The 20,941-nt window shown below is 48.1% G+C and overlaps 2 protein-coding genes across 5 annotated transcripts; one reads left to right on the forward strand and one right to left on the reverse strand.

Annotated features, from left to right (window-relative positions):
- Positions 1-192: 192 nt before the first annotated feature.
- LOC114867089 (glycolipid transfer protein-like) lies at positions 193-1,916 on the forward strand. The gene is made up of 5 exons (XM_029169430.3): positions 193-483; positions 731-789; positions 871-1,004; positions 1,082-1,232; positions 1,369-1,916. The coding sequence occupies exons 1-5, from the start codon at positions 381-383 to the stop codon at positions 1,549-1,551; spliced, it is 630 nt and encodes a 209-aa protein (XP_029025263.1). The 5' UTR covers positions 193-380; the 3' UTR covers positions 1,552-1,916.
- A 978-nt stretch (positions 1,917-2,894) lies between these two features.
- On the reverse strand, positions 2,895-18,688 carry LOC114867206 (protein FAM222A-like). Of its 4 annotated transcripts, none has more exons than XM_055513655.1 (3): positions 18,466-18,688; positions 11,231-11,378; positions 2,895-4,995 (listed from the first exon to the last, which is right to left on the reverse strand). In XM_055513655.1, the coding sequence occupies exons 2-3, from the start codon at positions 11,340-11,342 to the stop codon at positions 3,749-3,751; spliced, it is 1,359 nt and encodes a 452-aa protein (XP_055369630.1). In that variant the 5' UTR covers positions 11,343-11,378; positions 18,466-18,688; the 3' UTR covers positions 2,895-3,748. The 4 variants fall into 4 exon arrangements, with proteins under 4 accessions (XP_055369630.1, XP_029025518.1, XP_029025519.1 ...); XM_029169685.3 differs by having other exon boundaries at positions 18,363-18,688; XM_029169686.3 differs by having other exon boundaries at positions 11,231-11,381; positions 18,466-18,687.
- Positions 18,689-20,941: the final 2,253 nt, after the last annotated feature.

Here is a 20,941-nt window from a genome sequence, read left to right on the forward strand (position 1 = left end):
CTGGTGCCATGCAAAAATAACTGCGTGATGTTGATTTTGTGAGCAAACCAGCTCAAGTTAATAAAAACAAATATATTATTGTATTTATTTGTAATAAGCCCCCCCTGGTTCGGTCACGTGCAGCCGACCGCCGCCTCTGCTTGAACACTGTCCCTGCCTTAAGCATAATCAAGTAGACTTCGTACCTCCGCTCTCCGTTGTCGTCGTCCTGTTTACGTGAACCGACACCTCCGTGCGACGTTGGCTTCGGCTGCGCTGAGGAGGAGGAGGAGGAGGAGGAGGAAGGGGGCGGGCCGTCACGGCAGCGCAGTTCCGGGTTCTCTCCGGCCGAGGGTTGCCGCCGCCGCCGCCACTTCCCCGCGGTGTTTCTCGGCCGCAGCATGTCGCTCCTCCTGGACAACCAGTTCCCGGAGCTGCCCCCGGAGCGCTCCGTCCACACCGCGTCCTTCCTGGAGGCCGTCTCCCACCTGCCCCCGTTCTTCGGTGAGTCCACCTCCACCTGAAGTCGCGCGCGCACATGGGGCTCCGTGACGCCGCCGCCGCCGCCGCTGGTTAACGCTGTGCTGCCTATAGAGAAACTCTTTGTTGGCTCGTTCAACAGAGGCGTCATTGAACTCATTGTGACTTCAGTGCGGTTCGCGTTCAGCCCCACGGCCGCCACAAGCAGGGACGTGTGATGAAGTCATTCATATTTTATTGCTCTGCTCTCAAATGTCTGTGTCTCTTTCAGACTGTCTGGGATCAAAAGTGTTTTCCATCATCAAATCAGACATTAACGGCAACATAACGGCAAGTATAGAAATGTCTGTTTATAATTACTCCATATGAGCTTTGACCTAATTGGGCTTTTAATGTATTATTAATTTCCAGAAAATTAGAGCGGTGTATGTGAAGGACCCTGGGAGGTACGTGACCCTGCAGGACATCCTGGAGGCCGAGCGCGAAGCCCACGGCGCCGAGTGGCCCAAAGTGGGCGCCACGCTGGCGCTGATGTGGCTCAAAAGGTGAGAACCCACCAGAAGCGAGGCGTTTGTTGAGGTGTGAGCTGCTGAGCGGCTGCAGCTGAACGTCCCTCCCGCAGGGGTCTCCGTTTCATCCAGATCCTGCTGCAGAGCCTGGCCGACGGGGACCGGGACGAGAGCAACCCCAACCTGATCCGGGTCAACGTCACCAAAGCCTACGAGCAGGCGCTGAAGAGGTACCACGGCTGGATTGTTCAAAAGATTTTCAACGTGAGTACATTTAGTCTGAAACATTTAATGCAATTCCATAATAGCTGGACTGTAATTAATTTTATTACTGTGGTGTGTGTGTGTGTGTGTGTGTGTGTGTGTGTGTGTGTGTGTGTTTGGGTCCTGTGCTTTACAGGCGGCGCTGATCGCAGCTCCCTACAGGTCAAACTTCCTCAAGGCTTTGTCAAAGGGAGAGGAAGTGAAAGAGGAGGACTGTCTGGCGAATGTGCGTCACTTCCTGGTTAACTACACCGCTACCGTAGACGCCATCTATGAGATGTACACAAAGCTGAACGCGGAGCTGGACTACACTGTTTGATGAAGGAGGGATTTGTTTTTCAGATTGTTCTTTCAGATTAGAATTTATCACTTTGGTTATGCTTTGTTAGATATGAATACTGATAGTCCACGACACAAAGCTTTAAGTTTCATTGAAGAGTTGAAGTGACCACAGGGTAAATACAGGGAGGGGGTCCTTTACATATTCCATGAGATGACTGTAAACACTGTTATTAGGACAATTTATACTAAATTCTCTGCCTGCTGAGCCCTAAGATAGAGATATATAATATAATTAATTACAGGAACCAACAGTGCCTTAATTTTACTAAAATGTTCTAAAGGCAAACTCATGTTTGGCTCAAATTATATGTCATTTATAAAGGAAAGTTTGTTTGCTTCTGGGTTTTTTGTCCTTGAATGCATCTTTCTCTAGGTGGCGATATTGGCTTAGTTTTTGTTTCCTTTTTAATCACATTGCAGCTACTGCATAAAACAAATGAAATACGAACGTAATTATTCATGCTATGGCCAAAGTCATATTTTATGGCTCATCTATAACATTTCAAGACCAGGATTGTGAACCACGATTAGACAAGAAATGTGAGGCTGCTGACAAATGCTAAAACCTATTTAAGACTTTTTTCCGTTCAAGCATCAGAGCTAAATCAGAGGAGCCGCTGCGCTCTCCTGCATGTCTCCTAATCCCCCAAATCAAGCAAGCTCTTCCTGTGCCCAGTCTTACTTATCTGAAGTGTGTCCCAGAGGCCAGACTGGATCTGGTTCCTCTCCCGGTGGAGCCCAGCCTCAGCTAATCGTCTGTGAGAGCAGGAGAGGAGCACGTCTGTAATCCTGTAGGTTTATCAGCAGTGTAGCCTGCCCTGACTGATAGAGAGGAGAGAAAGGCTCCAAGCAAAGCCAGGACACAATAGCCTCAAAGCAGGAAATCACTTACCAGTAAGTCACCGACCTTTAACCTTATCTGCACTGAGGTGGATATTAGTTTATTTCCAACAGTGCATCTTACATTATTACCCTCAACCTACAGATTATTAGTTTTATCTTAGAGTGGGGGTGTTGAACCTGAACCACATCCCTGCTCTGCATTGGTTATACGTCTAGGCACAGCTCACCAGAACTAAATTAGCACTTTAACCTTGAATCATTTACAGAGGAACCAGGTCAGTTCAGGATGCCAGAAAAAAAAGATGACTCTCACTCAAATGAAATCAATGACTTGCCTGATGCTGAAGTCCTAAATCCCTTTGCAATAAAATCTCATATAGCCATAACCAGTTTATCATCCATGATTAGAATAAAGCGACCGTCGCCCCGGCTCCACATTTGGCACCAAATAATTAATAATACATGAGACAAACCAGCTGCTGGGTTTATAAAATTTAATTTACTTGACAATCCTTATTAAGAAGAGGCAGAAAAGGGTGAGGGGTCAGGGTCATACATTGCAAAATGTAGTTATTTTAACATACTTCATGGAGAGCACTCACATGTTCATATATAATTGCACTTTATATTATAGAGACAGTTTGCTAAATAACTCAACAGGCCAACATAAATAATAGTGTTACAGAACCAGTGCAGACACACGAAGAACTACCAGTCATACGTCTCACACCACCGGAGATAATATAGCCCTACGAAGGAGATGATGGAAATGATTCAGCCCGCAGGTCCCCATCATCCGACAGGACGATACGGCGGGAGGCGGAGCTCCCGCTCGGCCTGATTGCCACAGTGTTGATTCGGGCGGCGGCGCCGCGACTGCGTCGGATCCAACGAGGTGTTCCGTCGCACCCCTTTGTCTACGGCCGCGTAACAAAAATATATATATTCACAGTTGGGCGTTAACGATGCAACGATGGAGAAGGATCGGCGTCGCAGGGGATGGACTGCTGCATATCTACGTTTTAATGCGTTCACCTCTCTGTGACCTGTGTCCTCAGTGGAGGATTCTCCCAAATGTGACGGTTTGTTCTGATTCTGATCAGTGCTCCGGGTCTGCTTTAAATGTGGGGCGTCCATTTTAGATATAAAAATAAAACATGAAGACGGTGATAAGATAAACCTGTATCTTAAGTTGTGATTATCAGTTACCTTTAGGCTCATACCACAAAGCCTTCTACAAACACATGCACGAACTAGAAGGGCACGTCTCATTCGTCACTATGTATAAACTGGCACGGTTCCACTGTGTATGAAAGGTTCGCCGCCGCGTCTTATCTGTAGACCGGGAGCTGGACGTGGGTGTGCTGGTGGTGCTCCAGCAGCGGGGGCATGCCCATGGCTTCGTACCCGCGGCCCAGCATGCGCTCCTTGATGCAGGGGGGCTGGATCTCGCTGATGAGGCACTCCAGGGACTGCAGGCTGCTGCTGAGCACGGCGGCGTGGCACAGGCTGGAGCCGGGCAGCCCGCAGCAGGGGGCGAGGTCCGCGCCGAAGGCCGGCGCGTGGGGGGGGGGCAGGGGGTGCAGCTGCAGCGGGTGGTGGCTCGTGGGCACGTGGGGGTGGGGCGGCCCCATGTCTCTCGGCCCGGCTGCACGCGTCCCCGTTGCCAGCACCTGAGAGGTATAACAGTCGTTACTGGGGGTGGACACGACGCTGTCCCACAGCGACGCCAAGTAGTGCCCGGCGGAGAAGTCCTGCACGGCCAGCGAGGCGGCGCCGGCGCCGTACGCCGGCGGCAGCGAGGTCTCCGGGGACGCCCGGACGCCGTACGGCCTCCCCGCCCCCTGCTGGTACTGCTGGACGTGGTGCTTGTGCTGCCACAGCGCGTACCCCCCGGCCGCCGCGTCGGCGCCCTGCGAAGCCGCCGCCGCCGCCGCCGCCGCCAGGCTGCTCTGGGGCGGAACCCCCAGGACGAAGTCCGAGTCCGAGTGCGCCACCGCGGCCACGGCCTGCAGGGAGGGGCTGGCCCGGGCCTCGCCCCCCAGCTGCAGGGCCTGGCTGTGGGGGACCCTGCTCATCTGTCTGATCAGGCTGTGGACCTCCGCCAGCTCCGACTGGGGGGCCCGGCTTTGATCTCCGGAGGCCATCCCTGCATTAGAGCAAAGCGTCTCGATGGGAACATGAGGGGGCTTGCATGAGCTTATGTGATAGGCCTTGTGCCCGTGTCGGACCGCGTAGCCATTATTCAGAGCGTTATTATACGGCGCTGCAGAACTCTGGGCGTTTGCATGCTTAGTCCTCCTCCCCTCAGAGTTTTTCACCACCCCTTTCGTCGCCACGGAGGCTTTGACAATAGCCAACAAGCCCTGATATCCTCCTGAGTACGGGTGTGCGTAGGAGCCGAAGCGCTGGCCCGTGGTGTCGAAGCCGTTGACTGTTTTGTTGAGCTGCTTGTGTTGCGGCACCCGGACGTCAGACGGGAAGATTTTGATGGACAGCGGGGCGCCGGCCGTCTTCTGGGCAAAAGCGTCCAACTCGGCAGGAGACGGGTACCGAGAAATCACGGAGGCCGGATCTCCTGAGGAGAAAGCGAGAGGAGGCGAGCGGTTAGGATCCGTAAATAACCGCCCCACGTGTGTGTGTGCTGCTGTTTTCCCTTCAATTTCAACCCCGTTCTCGGCGGTAACACACGCGGACCTGTCTCATAAAGCAGGGGACCACCCCCGGCGCCGCTTGAACAGTGCTTAATGAAATTAATTCAGACTTTGTTCAACCCAGAATCACTTTACCCTGGGAAATCAGAAGCAGAGCAGAGAGGAGCTAATTTTACTGCAGCGGCTCCATTGAGATTCATTTCAGGCTAAATCACAGTATCGCCAGGAAGCTCACTAGTAAATGAAATCACACAATAGTTCTTTAGTCTAAAAATATGTAGAGCTTTCTTTAGAATCGAAAGGAGGTCACACTGTGTCACAATTAAAGTTCATAAAGATCATTGACAACATTTGCCGAAACATTAAACTTCTTTCATTTATATTTCTATTTCTCCCATGTTATATGTTTTTTGCTGTTGAAACCTGGAGTCTGGGACCTGGAGAGGCCGCCGATGCAGAGCCGTCGCGCACAGCAGCGCTGATTGAACTGTGTGTGGGAAAAGCTGACAGGACAAACTAAGACTGGATTTAAACACTATTATTCAGGCAATTTCATAGATGCTTAACTCCAAGCAACAAAAGAAAGGTGGAAAGACGCCTCATTAAAAAGCAATAAATCACTTTGGAGAGATTACCAGCACCTCGCAGACTGACACTTTTATGGAAAACGCTGCATAAAAAGGAAAAAAGGCACCGAAATTAACCCTGGACCCTCCTGCATGTTGGTGGAAATCACAGCAGGAGAAGAGAACAAGGCTGTAATCTGCAGTAAAAGGCAGAAAAATCAAAACAAAACCCTTCATTTCATTTTCAATAACAAAACCAATTCCAGCCATGCAGCGGGAGCGCTCACTTGTTGTTCCCGTTTGAAATTGATTTGGGACTTCATTTCATTTCGAGCCTACAGTGAGCCTCCCGACTGTGAAAATGATTCAATCTACAAGATCCATCTCATGAAAGAAATAAATTGGGTGTTTAAAATGGAGCAAGGAGGTAAGGTGGAGTGTTCAATCCGTCCAGAGACGTCCCAGCGGAGCAGAAGGAGCTGCGCCGCGGCGCCATGAGAACGAATTAACTCTACAGAGAAATAGCAGAAAGAAAAACACTGCTTATTAGGAATCACAGGGTAGAGCCGCTGTAGGAAATAACGACATCTGGGATGTTGGAGAGGTGTTTATACTGTACACAGCATCCAGGTGTGAGCTCTCACTGCTCTACTTTCCCATAATCCTGTTCAACCACAACAGGAAAAACCTGCTGACGTAATAATCTGAGCCTCTGGTCAAAAGCTGAGTATTCAAGGCCCTAAATCACAACCTGGACGGCGCTGGCGCGATCGATTCGGAGGCGAATCGCGGCGGCGCCGGCCGCTTTGGGTCCTGAATAATATGAGCACAGATGGATAGTTTAGCGACGCGCTTCAGCTGCTTCCTGCACAGCGAAATGTCAGCGCTAAGCCCCCCGCGCCGCCGCCGCCGCCGGCCCGCAGACACTTCAAACACTCGGAATGCTAACACGTCTTCACAGGGTGTCTGATATTGTTAGGCCAGAGATTACAGGCCTGTCAGAGCCGCGGAGACAACGCAGCTGCACTCCCCACCGCGGCGCGACGGAGGCCTCATTAGCGAATAGGCCTCCGCGACCGCATTCACATATTCATCATGCGAGCGGCTCCGCTGTGTGAGCGCGCATGAAGGCGGCTCATCAGATCAGGTGGTCCTGGCGCGAGCAGAGCTAATGGATAAACCTGGATTAGAGGCAGCACAAACAGCTTAAAGCCTGGTCTAAATCACAAGCTGGACTAATGGTTTCAGTCTTGAAGGTTTAATCACCAATCAGTGGTGGTAAACTGCGTTACAACCGAGCACCACATGTCACGTTCGCCAGTCAGCGTGGGCTTTGTGTGGTGACAGTAATAACAGTATGTCTTGGAGCATTTCTCCAAGTATTTATGTTTTAGACCAGACTTTACTGTGAAACACCCGACCCGAGGAGTAATTAAATGCAATCTGGCCTGAGGTTCCCAGCTGGAGGAGCCCAGAGCCAGTGGAGCTTTTTAGGGACGCGCAGCTCGTAAAGACCTGATGCAGCGACATTCTCACTCTCCTGAACCGGGACGATGCTGATTAGAAACCTTTTAAAAGCACTGCTTGGCAAATGAAGGTAATGAATCCCGTTGATCAAGAAATATTTAATTGCTTTAACAAGCACAGGTTGTGAAATAAGCTCGGACGCTTTGGTGTGTTGATCCTCAACCGGGTTCTGCTTAACTGCTTAACATTTCAGTATAAGCATAAACAACGATCAGGAGAAATGTGTACAACCAACCTGAGGATAAACCTGAACAGGATGGAAGCTGTATTTTGTCTAATTTATTTATTTATTATTATATCATTTTGTTGATAACGGCCCATAAGAAGGAGAGGATGGGAATCGTGTGCCAGGAACAAATATGAGCACATAACAGGGAAATGGCGGCTACGTGTTGTCAGGTGAGGAGGTAATTAGCAGCCTGACCTTAAGCACTTAATCACCCTGAACCTGCAGGCTGCACGCTGCCTCGCTCCTCAGCCCCGACAGCGAGCGGCGGCAGACGGAAACCAGCAGCCTGCGCTGAGGGCGTCACGCAGCGCCGGCGTACGAATCCTTTGACCCCCTTTTCCTGCCGACTCCGAGGCGCGTCTGCGGTTCTCTCTTCCTCGAGCGGCCGCATGAAACACCGCAGCGATGCGTTCCGCCCCTCCTCCCCACTGGACGCGGGTCCACACATTAAACACGCTGCTCCACGCCTGCGGCACCCTGCTGAGCGGAGCTGGCGCGCTTTCATAAGAAACACCTAATCCAGATTTCCTGCCTCCACGCAGGGGGACGCGCTTGGGAAGAAACAGTTGGTGGCTGGAGGGCAATCATAAAGTCTCACTCAGCTCACAGCCTCATTCATTATACATGCGTTTGTGACTTAAAATGTTTTAATTATTAGCACAAAAATAATCTGGAGGGATAAAATATTGAATTTTAATCGTATCCCATTAAATACATATATGGTCTTTCATACCCCTGATTCCACCCCCATACGATCCCACTCACTGCGCTCTGCCACTTTAAACGGGCTAATCTTTTTCCCGTGGTCACGCTTGGAGCCGTTTCCCCCCAGATTAGAGCGGAGACCTCATTGTTTTGGAGCCGTTTGAGTTAATCACTAATTTATGGGCAAAACAAGCCCCAGAGGCGAGCGGCTGGCAACTGGAGCTGGAGCCCGCTGTGTTCCCAAAAGCACGGCTTCCAGCCAGAGGGCGGACGTGAGGAAACCCTGCCGTAAGACCGCGCGCGGCGGCGCCCGTTCCCGCCGGAGGCGGAATTCAGAGATCGTTGCTCGTTAATCTGAGGACGTGACGGCTCGACGGGGACCGGAGGGCGTCTGCGAGACAACAGGTTCAGAGTCGGATCGGAGCAGAGCTTCGCAACAGGCATCTGACACTTCCCGTAATAACCGGGGTCTGCGCTCAGGACATTCACACGTTCAAAACCTATGTCTCTGTTACCATGACAACCCCCTCTCTGCACCCAATAGGCCCAATAAACCCAGTCATTAGACCCATGTAATTAATTGGCCCTGCCTTCATTCATCTGTTTGAGGCGAACTTCTCCAACTGACTGTCGCCTGCAACACTCGAACCCGCACCTGAGGCTGTGTCTTTATTCTGCATTACTTATATGACATTAAGTGCTGTGATGGACTATTGTAATCGGTTTCTCCAGTCATATTTTGTAACTGTATTTATTACAGTGGTAAATAGTTGCCAAGGTCAAAATTTATTTCCAAATGTAAATATCATTATTCCTTTTCTCACAGACACTTTTACCAGACTAGTGGGTTTTTCTCCCAGTTAAATTGCTAGTATAACATATAAGCCACTATGTCAGAACATTCCTTTTCACTTCAGTCACATTCATTCACGTCTTGTTTTTAACGCTGAGCCAGAGCACAGACGCCACCTGCCCCAGCGCTCGCTGCAGAGCCATTAATATTTACCTCTCAGAAGGTTAAAAGAAGGTTCATATTTACGCCGTGGTGCGGATCGCATGGTAACCAAGGGGACGGTGACACAGAGTGGGCACAGGACACGCTGACCCCGCAGCGTGGACCGCTCATCCTGAGTCACCAACTCTATTTACCTCCACACGCAAACAGGCAAACATGAAAACACACACACATTTTCACACGCCTCCTCGTGTCCATGTCTGTAATCTGGATATGAAGGCCGCTCCCAGAACCGAGTAGCCTCGAGCTCCAACGCTTAGTTATGTGTGCTCGAGGAGGCTCTGGCAAATACTCCTTTGCACCAGTGTCACTCCTCATTTGTTTCTGTGCCGCTTGGCCCAGCTTGGGCGAATTTCCCTTTAAAAGCCAGCCCGAGCGCCGGCCAGCAGCGTGGGAAAAGGAGCATTTCCAGGCCGGGCTTCCAGGGCTGAGATAGCGCAGCCCTCATTCACTCTCATCACATAATTCCTAACGCTTGTTTCTCAGAAATCGCTCACAGGGGTTTGTGTGGCTGAAAGCTTTCATGTCCTGCGCCTTCCCTTTATTGACAGCTAAAAATGGAAATGGCTTTAAAAAAAAAAAAAGCGCAGCGGCGACTGAAGAGCGTCCCCATTTAACGTGATCCAACGACGAGTCGTTTAATGAAAAAGCCCGGGCCACACAGGCGGCGCCTCCAGCAGCAGCCTGTTCCCTGTGGTGGTGCTTCAAATGTCAGCCCTGGGCCGGATGGAGGCTGCTGAACTGCACACATACAACGGCGAGAGAGGAGCCTGCAGGTAAACAGGATGAGAGGCGCACCCCCGGTCCTGCCTGAGGCAAACTGGGTTCCTCCGTTCCCGCGTTTAGCAGACAAGTGATTCCAGATTAATATTTAATTACAAAGCAGACAAAGAGGGAGTTGAGCTGAGATGGAGACGCAGCTAACGGGGAGGTTGTAACAGTAAATAAAGGTGAGCACTGGCCTGAGAAGCAGCTGGTCGCAGGTTCAAGCCCCATCAGGAGCAGGATATTTTACACTCGGGAGTCAAAATGCAGAGATTCAATTCCCAAATGTGGGATCAAAAAAGTTCAATTATTATTAGAAGTCATCATTTAAGATATTATGTGCAGTTTCAGAGTCCATGGTGTCACACATGTTTACTCTATTTGACTAATGGGATCTAGTTTCCCCACTTGACTGACATCTCCCTCACTCTCTTCTTTGCTCTAATTTAATTCCTAAATATAATTATGTGGCTATTAGGTCCAAAAACAATGCTGGGTCTCTAACAGCGCTAACATCACGTTAGCGCTGTGCTAACTGACTACTGAGCACACAGAGCCAACGGGGCACACGGCCGGCGCATACAAATCTGAATGCATAGAATGCAGGGCGTCTGACTTCTGCATGTCCATTTCATCATATTTACATTGATCCCTGCGCAGCGGCAGCTCCTCCGTCACGGGTCCAGCCGGGAAACTAAACATCTTGGATTAATAATGTGAATGAACGTATATATATATATATATATATATATATATATATATATATATATATGAGGCATCAGGGAATGTTAGAAGCAACTGAGCAGCAAGTTCATTTGTGGTACCACGATCTCATTATACGAATCTAACCCATGCAGCTTGAATCAATGCGCAAATAATATGGATGCAGAATAACAGATGTACAGACATAACAATTTAATCAATTAACTGAAAGGAATCTAATCATGTGTGTCATTCTACGTCGGTCCCAAAGATACGCACTCAACCTTTCGACGAATGCGGCATAATCAGTCAGAATAAAGGTCACGCAACGCTGGCACGGGCCGCTTTCAGCGCAGAATGTGAACATCATTAGTAACCCTGTATGGGAGAGTTGATTAACTCTGTAATTTCAGAGTCCACTCTGACCTGCGCGCATTTGCTCCGCGGGAGCACGCTGATTAGTCTCCCATTTACCCAGCGTCGTCATCAGGAGGCCCATTATTCTAATTCAGGAAGCTCGCGACAGCCGGAATCCCAGCGCGCCGCTAAAAACCCGTGCGTGATCTTCGCGAGCGCGGGATCCTAATGTGATTAGGCTTCGTTTGGGGGCGAAGCCGGAGTTGATGAACCAAGCGAAGACCCCGACTCACCTTTGTGGGGGCGCGCCTGCAGCGGCGGCGGAGGCGGAGCATCCAGGCCTTTGGGTTTGCAGGCCAGGCGCTGCGACGAGAGGTTCTGTCGTCTCTGGATACAGGCCAGCATGGTCGCGGACTAGGGCTGCACACAGCCAGGGTCAACCTGCTGGATGAAGCACAGACAAACAGGCTCAACTCCACATCACACACACACGCAGGCAACAAGATTCAAGGACAGCGGCGCTTGGAGCTCAAAGCCAAGGCAGTGGGGAAGATGAATGGGCTTTATTAAATCTTATAGTAATCAATCCAATAATTGATGAGAGGTTTCAGTCGGGCCCACGATGATGGATAGCACGACGCATAGACGCTGGGGTCCAAACACTTTGGCTTAAAAGGCATGAAACCTCGATAGAGACCAGCTCATCTCCCCTACGTTTCCTTCACGTCTTTGGATTTTTTATTTAATTTGGGACTTCAAGATCACTGGAAAGAAAGTAGCTGTTGGAGACACATCACACAAGCCATACGTTCAAGCCTTGGCATCAAGAAACGCTTTAATGTTAAAAGAAAACAAACTTACAGGGAGAAAACAGATTCCCCCTCGCGTTCAAAAACATCTTTTTCAAGTACCTTGATCTAAAACTCTGCAATCGCTCGAGATCTTTTGCCAAATTAAAAACCAGTGTCTGCTCTTTGAACTGCACAGACTGTGCATTTTATAAAGTAATAACACGTAACAGCAAACGCCTCTCCTGCTGCTTCTTACTCGCTGTGATGGGCCTATCCTGTTATCAGCTTTCATCTGTTGGTTGCAATCACACAGATCATTTGCCTCCCGGAGCCTCAGTCTGTGTGTTCCCAACTCTAACTCGCTCTGACTCCAACCTGGGCCTCTTGTCCTATAGAATTATAGCCACATTGATCAGCGGAGAGCTAAATGCAGCCGCGACACACCTGTGCTGATTGAGGCAATCATTCTGAAAAAGAAAAGTCGGGCATAGGTGGAATATTTCACTCATAATCACGTTTGTGATTCTCTTTGATTATCTGAACGAGTCTGCAAATCCGCCGTCTGCTGCTGCAAAGCTAAAACACCCAGGGCAATCATAAAATACTTGATAATTCCTCCTCAGGTGGGTGAAGTCAGACAACGGCAATCACTGCCAAATATCACCAACGTAACAGCCATCAATAGCTAATTACCCTCAAATAGTACAGATGATGCGGGCATTTCCAGCAAGGCTAATCTGGGCCTGCAGCCTTCACGTGTCAGGTTGATTCTCTCCTTGTGCAGATGTGAAGGTTCTTTTTGATTTTGGCTTTCATTCCTCCCCGAGGGTCCGCGACGCGGCAGAAAGCGAGTCAACCAGCGAACAGTGCTCGGTGACAAGCTGCAGCAACGCGATTACGTTCACCTCAAAAGGAAGAAGACACAGAGTGCCTTTCATTTTACTCAGGTGCCTACACAAAGATTCCCTCACTCTCTTCCCCCCTTTCCGCTCCCCTCCTCCCCTCAACATCTGTCCCGTGGTGACAAGCCCACTTCAAGCTGCTCCGTGCAACCTGCCTCATCTGAGCGCCGCACATCTGAAGAGCTAAAAGCCTCACTATGGTCAGATTTCATTTTGAAAATAACAGCAATTTCACAACAACCCTTCCATTACGGCACATTTGTCAATAGGGAGGAGCTAAAAAAAATACACACAAAAGAGGAAAAGAATCTTCAGAGAAAACCCTCGACGGGAAGAAAATGAGAAATGAATGGGAATACCTTCCATTACGCCGATAATTTGCAGCTGGAAGAAAATACATCAAGGAGGACATTATAATTCAAAGTGTGGCTCGGAGCAGTGGCTTAACGAAATCAGAAAAGGGAGCTGGATGTGATTCATAATGATGGTTTCTTTTATCCTGCTATCAGAAATTTAAATTTAAAGAATTTTTATGTAAAACTTGAGCTTAAATTACCTTCTCGGTCCTGATAATAGAATATAAAATAACCCAAACGTGGGGAAGAGAGATCAAAGTGATCCCACAATGCATTATATTATCTGGGCCCAATTCTCAAGAAACACCAGTTCTTAAGATATATTTTTTTATATTTTTATTTTACTCCCTTGAACAGTCTTCATGTCTTGTGCTTTCGTTATACTGTTGTGTAAAGAATTGAAATATGATGCAGAGAGCTGCAAAGTAATTGACGGCCATTTTAAAAATGGCCGTCATTAACGGTTCAATGAAACCTTGGCAAATAAGGTCAAGGATCTTTGTCATTAATATAATGGTCAGTGTTGCTCGCCTTCCGAGGCAGTTTCCTTCAATCAGCCCTCTAATCAGCAGCTAATCTGCCTTTGTGCAATTCATTTCTTCAAGGTCGCCTCCGCCGCGTGCAAAAAAAAAAAAAAAGAGCAGAAAGTTTAAGCCGCAGGGACGTTCTAATCCTCGCCGCTCTCATGCGAAATCCACGCAGCTGATAAGAGGCATGATGGTCCACGGAGGGCGCGGCGGTGAGATAAAGACCTCGTGCTTTGCAGTAAATCTAACCGTCCCCCACGGTTTGCTGATAAGAGCGGGGCTTTTATTTTGGAGACAAGTTTATTTTCCCCCGCTTATTCCCTCACTGGCAGCAGGCGAAGGGCCCCGTTTCCCAACACGCGACCCGTCCTGGGATCAGGAACGGCCTCGTGAGGAGATACGGTCACCGTAAGTGATGGGGAGACTTTCTAAACACTGCTACAGATGCGTTAGACGTTGAAATCCACCAGCATCTGTTCCCAAAAAAAAAAAAAAAAAACTACACCCCTTCAACAAACAACAACTTATGTGGTGCTTTGGCTTTAAAATTCATGTAAATCATGTTTTTGCGACAATAATGCTGAGTATATGCAATAAAACAAAACAGGAAACTATACATTTTTATTTGTGCGAAGAGGCAGCATGAAAGGAAAAGCACCAAAGCTGGAAAAAAAGCCTTAAATTATACAGGAGTCAGACAAAAGCATCTGTCTGACCTTCTGAAGTCTTTTATGGCTTCACGCAGCATCAAGGGTCGGGGCAAAGATAGAGGCTGATTGCAAAGAGAGCCTCGCTCTCAACAAACATGAAATGCAGAGAGAGAGAGAGAGAGAGAGAGACGCTCCGCACGCCCCCTCTCGCCCCCACGCCCCTCCTCCCGGCAGGAATATCTCAGCTCCTGTTAGCAGTTCTCTGAATCCTCAGTTAATAATTAGATGATAATGAAAAAGGTTTAAGACGAGCAGCCTTTTCACTCTCGGGGTGGATTAGCATGTGAGTGCTATGCTAATGTGTTTCCTTCCCTCCGCTCTGGAAAAACTGTAGACCAGCGAAAGGCAGAGAACAAAAAAGTCAATTTAAGCAGGAACGAATGGTTAACAAAGATCAACTGGTTATTATGGAACACAGGAAAGCACCGACTCCCTCTGAATGACATGCAAAATGAATAACAATCATTTACCGGATAATTAATTGTATATTGGCTGCAGAATGTATGGATTTTATAAGGCCCCCGCTGCAGGAACCTTTCTAAGTAATGGAGAGCAGACAAGAGGTCTGACATACAGACAGAATTAGACAGCAGTGCTGCTGCAGCTGCTGGATTCATCTCTATAAACCACACACACACACACACACACACACACACACACACCCAACCCCCTCATACATTTTTAATAGAATCTATTACTTCTGGATTAGCCGATAAGAGGTGGCCTGGTTAAATTCTATAATAGTTTGCATAATTGGTATCAGAGCAGCGCATAAGAGAGACCCAGATTTCTCTCTTCTCCTTCTCTGTAGAAGCAGAAAAAAAACAGACACAAAGGTTCACATAAAGGATAACCAAACAACCCGGAGCCACTCTGCGCCGCGCTGCAAGAACACTGACGGCCCGGGGCTGATAACAATGAGCCTCATTTCCATCGAGAATGGCTCCTGTAAAAGGTATTACAACAGTGTTAAAAAGCGTTTCCTATGCAACTTGTGCCCGGGCAGGAAATTTATGTAAATATGACGGCTGGGCAATGTTCAGACAGATGTCCTGAGCATTCAGTTGAATGTAAATCGTGTTTACATTACAGCTTCTGTCATGCAAAATTTCTCTCACGGCCACAACAGGACAGTTGTGTCAGAACGAGGCTTAGGTATAAGAAGTGGTACAACTAGAAACGTGAGGGTCTTCAACTTTATAACAACACACAGCAGCCTCCTGCTACACAATCCACATATATGAAGCCAATAAACCTGCATCAGCCAATTACTGCTTTCACCTCTGGCCGCTCATTAAAGGGAAACACGGCGTCTTTCACAATTATGACATTTAATGATCGCCTTCATTGCTACTAACATCAAACAGTACTTCAGTGGGAGCTAAGGCATATGCCTGGAGATGAAGGATGCTCCAGGTCTCTGGGATCAGAGCTGACACCACCAGCATCATCATCAGCAGCAGCAGCCAGAGGCACTCGTCCTCAAGAACAATCATTTACTTTGGAGTTAATATACAGTCTGGAGCCAGTATCGGTGGGATGATTGACAGCCGCTGCTACCGTGAGGTAATTACTGTTTAAGATACATGAAAGCAGGTTTTTAGAGGCTGCGCTGGGCTTGAACAAAGCAATGTTTCCCTTTTTTGAATCTATACTCGTGCTGAGCACAGCGTCAGCTGTTAATCCAAAGCTATGGCAGGCTTAGCATAGCCAGGACCCTTGGACTGGCCTTGCACACTGACAGCGCCATGATAAAAAAAAAAAAAAACAAGCCCTAAACAAAACAGCCCGCATGGGGTAAAGTCTGGCCAATGCCAAGGCAGCAGCAGAGGGTGAATAGAACCTTATCTTATCCTTATCCCAGCATGCACACCGAGGCACACTGTCAAAGAGCTATGGCTATGCTGTCCAGCCTTTAGAAATCCGTGACATCTAAGATAAGAGGTGGTCAAAGAGTGAGCTGAAGGTTTTGTGCAAAGATAAGATTTAAATTGTGTTTTAAATGTAATGTTCCCGTTTGTCGGTCAAACTCAAGAAACAAACTCCGTCTCGCTTCTATAACGTCCACTATAAGAGGAGATAAACTAATGATGAGCTCCCCGATCTGCATCGCAGAAACAGTCAAAATGTTCCAGGGGAAAAAGAAGGGACTTTGATCTCGGAGCAACTTCACATATCATTATCTAACCGCCTTCTTATTCAGGGCAAACGATGATGCATCGGTTGCGATTGAGCGCCCTTCATCGTTAATCCGAAGTAATCACTGGGCACCGTCGCGTACACAAAATAAGCATCAGTGGAGTTCCAAAGGACCCCCGCCGGTGCCGTCCCCCTCCCCGGTGACCTCAAAGCCCCGGTCCTTAACCTTCCACCCCGAGCCCCCAGCTCACTACCGCTTCATCCTGTTAGGATAAAAAGACCAATTAGACAGATTTCAGAAGATGGCAGGCTGCTTGTAATTACACATGACGTCTATTAGCAGATACGGAGGTGATTACAAAGGGTGCACGGGAGGCATTGCTTAGCAACCGAGCCCCTGACATTCTGCCCGTTACATGGGAGGAGAGGTCATTTTGAATCAGCCTGTCCTCAGTTTATTCACGGACAAATACTCACTGTACATTTATCAAGTCCTAAATGTGATATAGAGGATATCGCACAGACAAACATGACCCTAATTGGTCCCTGTACTGGTCAGTGTAACAGTCATCTAAGCAGGAACGGGTCAATAACATGAGACAGTAAAGCCTTTGCTCCATTTAGTGCTTCAGCACGCTGGGAGACGGGGCAAACCTGCGGAAACTTCACAATTAATCAGCTCTCGCTCCTGAAAAAGCAAAGGCGAACGACAAATCCCCTCTCTTCAGTTGGAAATGCTGCTGGGGCGCGATGCGAAATCAGAGGGAACCCCCACGGGAGACCCTGGATCCGACGCCGGTTCAGGCCCATTTCCAGTAAACCACCAAAACGCATTAGTCATTGTGTAATGATTACTGGGAGCATCCGACAGTCACAACACAGTTGGCAATATTACACCACAAAGCAGCACAAAACATTCACTGGGCGAAAGTCAATGTGTAAAAAGCAGGTTTACACATTAGACGTCAGAGCAAACTAGATGAGGCACTAAAGCGTTTAGAATGTGGTGAATCAAAGGTTGAATACCTCCCCTCATTATTTAGGAAAAAACCTCCAAAACAGAACTCTGGAACGATTATATTACTGTCTCTCAGGCAGAAAAAAGGACGGAAGGAGCGGAAGAAGGCAATAAAACACCAAATTGCACACCTTTGTCCGTCTGTGCCTCTGGTGGGAAGCCCTGACATCCCATCTGCGTGGGCAATAAAGGCCGTGGCACGGGCAGGAAAAGCACGCGGGCTAGAATTTCACACCTGGCCAATGATCTATAGGCCCCCGTGCTGCGGCCGACCTTCAACCTCCGCCGCCACCGGTGCAGTGAGGTGCGATGATCCCACCTCCGGGCGGCGGACAATGGGAACAGAAGCGTTCAGAGGCGAATGGCCGGCAATAATATACTTCAAAGCACTTCCCGCATCCACCGACGTGTTGACATATAAAGCGCCTGTTAGTGCGCGGCCACGGTCCGAGTCACAAACGGACAACACACACACGAGCGTGGAAACCTTTTTTTTTTTTTTTTTTGGCCCACGGCACTTTTTGTGAGCATAAAAACACAAACCCGTTGACAAACTACACAAGATGATTGTGCAGATATTCCGTCATTAAAAGGTCCCGTCCTCGTCCCTCTATTCTGTGCAGTGAATGTGCATTTCGCACCTCGCAGCAGGACTCGGCCCATAAAAACACACATTTGCCAACTGCGGGACGTTGATGTATAGAAGGGGCGCGTCGCCGCCATCCATTAGTGCGCACTGGGCATCTTTCACCACTTCAGCGCCGCCGACCTAAAATCAATGCGGGGCGAATCCGGACATCGTGCATTCAGGCGTCCTCGCGTCATTTTCCTACAACGTTACTGCCTCGCACTCAGCGCAGCTGCCATTAGTATCAATGCACAGGCAGAGCCGCTCAACACCCAAACATTTACGGCACTCAGGAGTATTTAATAAGCACTTTGAGGTTATTCTTGGAATAAAAAAGCATAAAGGGTGTCTTACAGAGTTTTCTCTTATCATAAGGCTTGTTTATCTTTGGTTCGCCACGGCTGATTGGTTGTTCTCCTGCTGGGAAGGCGAATTTCCTCCGCAATTGCAATCTCACCACTAATTCCGCGATGCGCACAGGAACCCTCCGGAGAAATATCCATGGATGAAGTTGGCTCCATTAGCCGCACTTCCTCGACATGTTCAAACGGCCGTGCTGGCTATTATTTCACTGATTGTGCTCCCCGCGCAGCCTCCCCGCATTTCATCCCCGCGGCCGACCGAGCTGTGCGTCTCCGCGCTCGTGTGCCACGGAGAGAGTGATGTCGGAATGGAAATGAATCCCCTGCGCTGCTGAAACCGGCTCCGGGCCAATCAATCAATGCTGTATTTGAATATCCCCGCGGCTCGGCCAATCGGATGAAAGGGAAGGCGGCCGCTGCCGTGTTGCCAAACCCGTCGGAGTAAGCACGTTGCTGTTCAGCGGAAGGATTTAAAGGAGAAGGGCAAATGGAAAGCAGACCGGTGCAAAGGAAAACCCACATCAGCTGCTCCAAAGACAGGGAAGTTGTGAAGTGGACAGGGAAAATAACCACACTTTCCTCATTGCAAATACAAAAGACTTCTAAATATAGTTACATCATAAATAAGCGTTTGCTCAAGCATAAGCGCCTTCAATGTTTTACCTTTTATTCTTACTGTTGCACCATAGTCTTCCAGACTGAAAATAATTTTTCGTGTTATTATTTTTTTTTTTTTATTATGTGTGTGAAACTATGTGTTACAGAAGCTACTTAATCCAGTTCTCCAAACAGCCTTACTTCCCATTTTATAGTGGGTTCAGGATTAGAGTTGGTGGTGGGTGCATCGCTGCTGCTCAGCATAATGGCCTGTTGACCTCTTACCCATTAGGGTATGAGGCGTGTGACGTTTTCAGGTGGAAACGACAGTTCATCCTGCCCTCCATCCAATGGCAGCTCCCCGTGGCTCCCAAAATGAACACGTTTTAAGTCTAATGGCGTCCCAGCAGGAGGTGAGAGGAGGTGAATGTACCTGTGAATTTGTATGGGCTTATGTGAATGTGGCCACGTGCACGATCATTTCCTGGGCCTATTTTGGTCTCTACAGTGCAGCTGCTGCGGTACAAAATAGTCTTTTCACTAATGACACTTTCACATGTCACAGGGCGAAAAGTACAGGTGTAACATTGAAAAGAAGTCTCCATTCATTTCAGCTGCTTCAGCGTTGGGCTCATAGTATCATACCTGCTCATTTACTGTCACGACCTGAATAATGCATCGTCAATGTTAATAGAAACACGTGAGTGAAAACAAAGGCAGGTGCTGCCAGGGAAGACAGTCAAGTGCGTGTCGAGCAGTGACACTTGCAGCAGACATCCTTCAGCCCACTGTTGCTGGGAGGAAGGAAACTGAATTGTTTCCTGACAGCTCTCTGAGTGTCATTTTTCAGAATGAATGAAACCTGCAGATGGCAAATGAGGTTACCATGCCAACTGATGTCCCTATATTGAACACTGCCAGTGTAGACGGGAAAGAGTTCTCCAGTTAATCACATGTTGTTGTTATGGACATGCTATAAGTCAATTTTTATCCAGTGATACAATTTCAAAGAGGTATTTTATGCAAAGCCATTAAATTTTATGTCTGATTTATTGTCTGATAGTTAATGTACATTTTTCTTGCTACATTCCTCCGTTGCACCATGTTTGGTGTAGAGACAAATGATAACTAAGGATTGATGATCATTATTCTTTACTTTGATTCTTTAGTAGTTTAAGGTGACATAAAATGATTAAATAAGGGTTGCACCAAGCCTGTAATGGTTTGTTTCCTGAACTACTCAAATTCTGATGATCTTTTAGTTGTGGTCTCCCTCTTAAGACATTCCTCATCAGACCATAATGATCCTGGTAGAGACAGTAAAAAAGAGCTCCATCTGTGCCTGGCAGGCAGAGGCAAATTAACCAATTAAGCTCTGGTGAAGTCTCCACTTTCACCTATTGGCAACGTCTGCCATCATTTCCATCATTATGAAAAGCAGAGTGCAGGGGTAATTAAATACCAGCAGGGGCCGGAGGGTAAAGCTAATAACTCTCTGTAATAAGCCGAGGCCTATTGCTTAAGGGTTCACACAACCTAGAGCATGTTAATGGGGAAGGAGGTCACTTACAGCACACACACATCGGAGCTGTTAACGGGCTTTCACGCCCCTGTGAGACCACTGACTCACTGTGAGAACATCTGCAGTGGCTCCCAGACAGTAGCTCCATTCGCTGTGTGCCTAACTGCTGTAGTGGTAAATACTGCTCAGCCACAACTGGCTTTATGGGCATTTAGCTGAACACTTAAGGCAGGACTCAGCACTGACTGTTGTAGTGTTATGTTGCCATCTGCTGGCTAAACACTTATTGTACAAGAGTATATGTGTGGGAATAGATGTTTATTGGTATAATATTCAGCATTTTCAACAAAATAATGTTGAAGGTGATGGGATGCATTTAACTCGTGAAAATGTAATAGTGAATGTTAATTGAATTAAATTGTACCCCAACCCAACGGCCTTTTTCTTTTTTA

Source organism: Betta splendens, chromosome 12, assembly GCF_900634795.4.
Source record: "Betta splendens chromosome 12, fBetSpl5.4, whole genome shotgun sequence".
Lineage (NCBI taxonomy): Eukaryota > Metazoa > Chordata > Actinopteri > Anabantiformes > Osphronemidae > Betta > Betta splendens.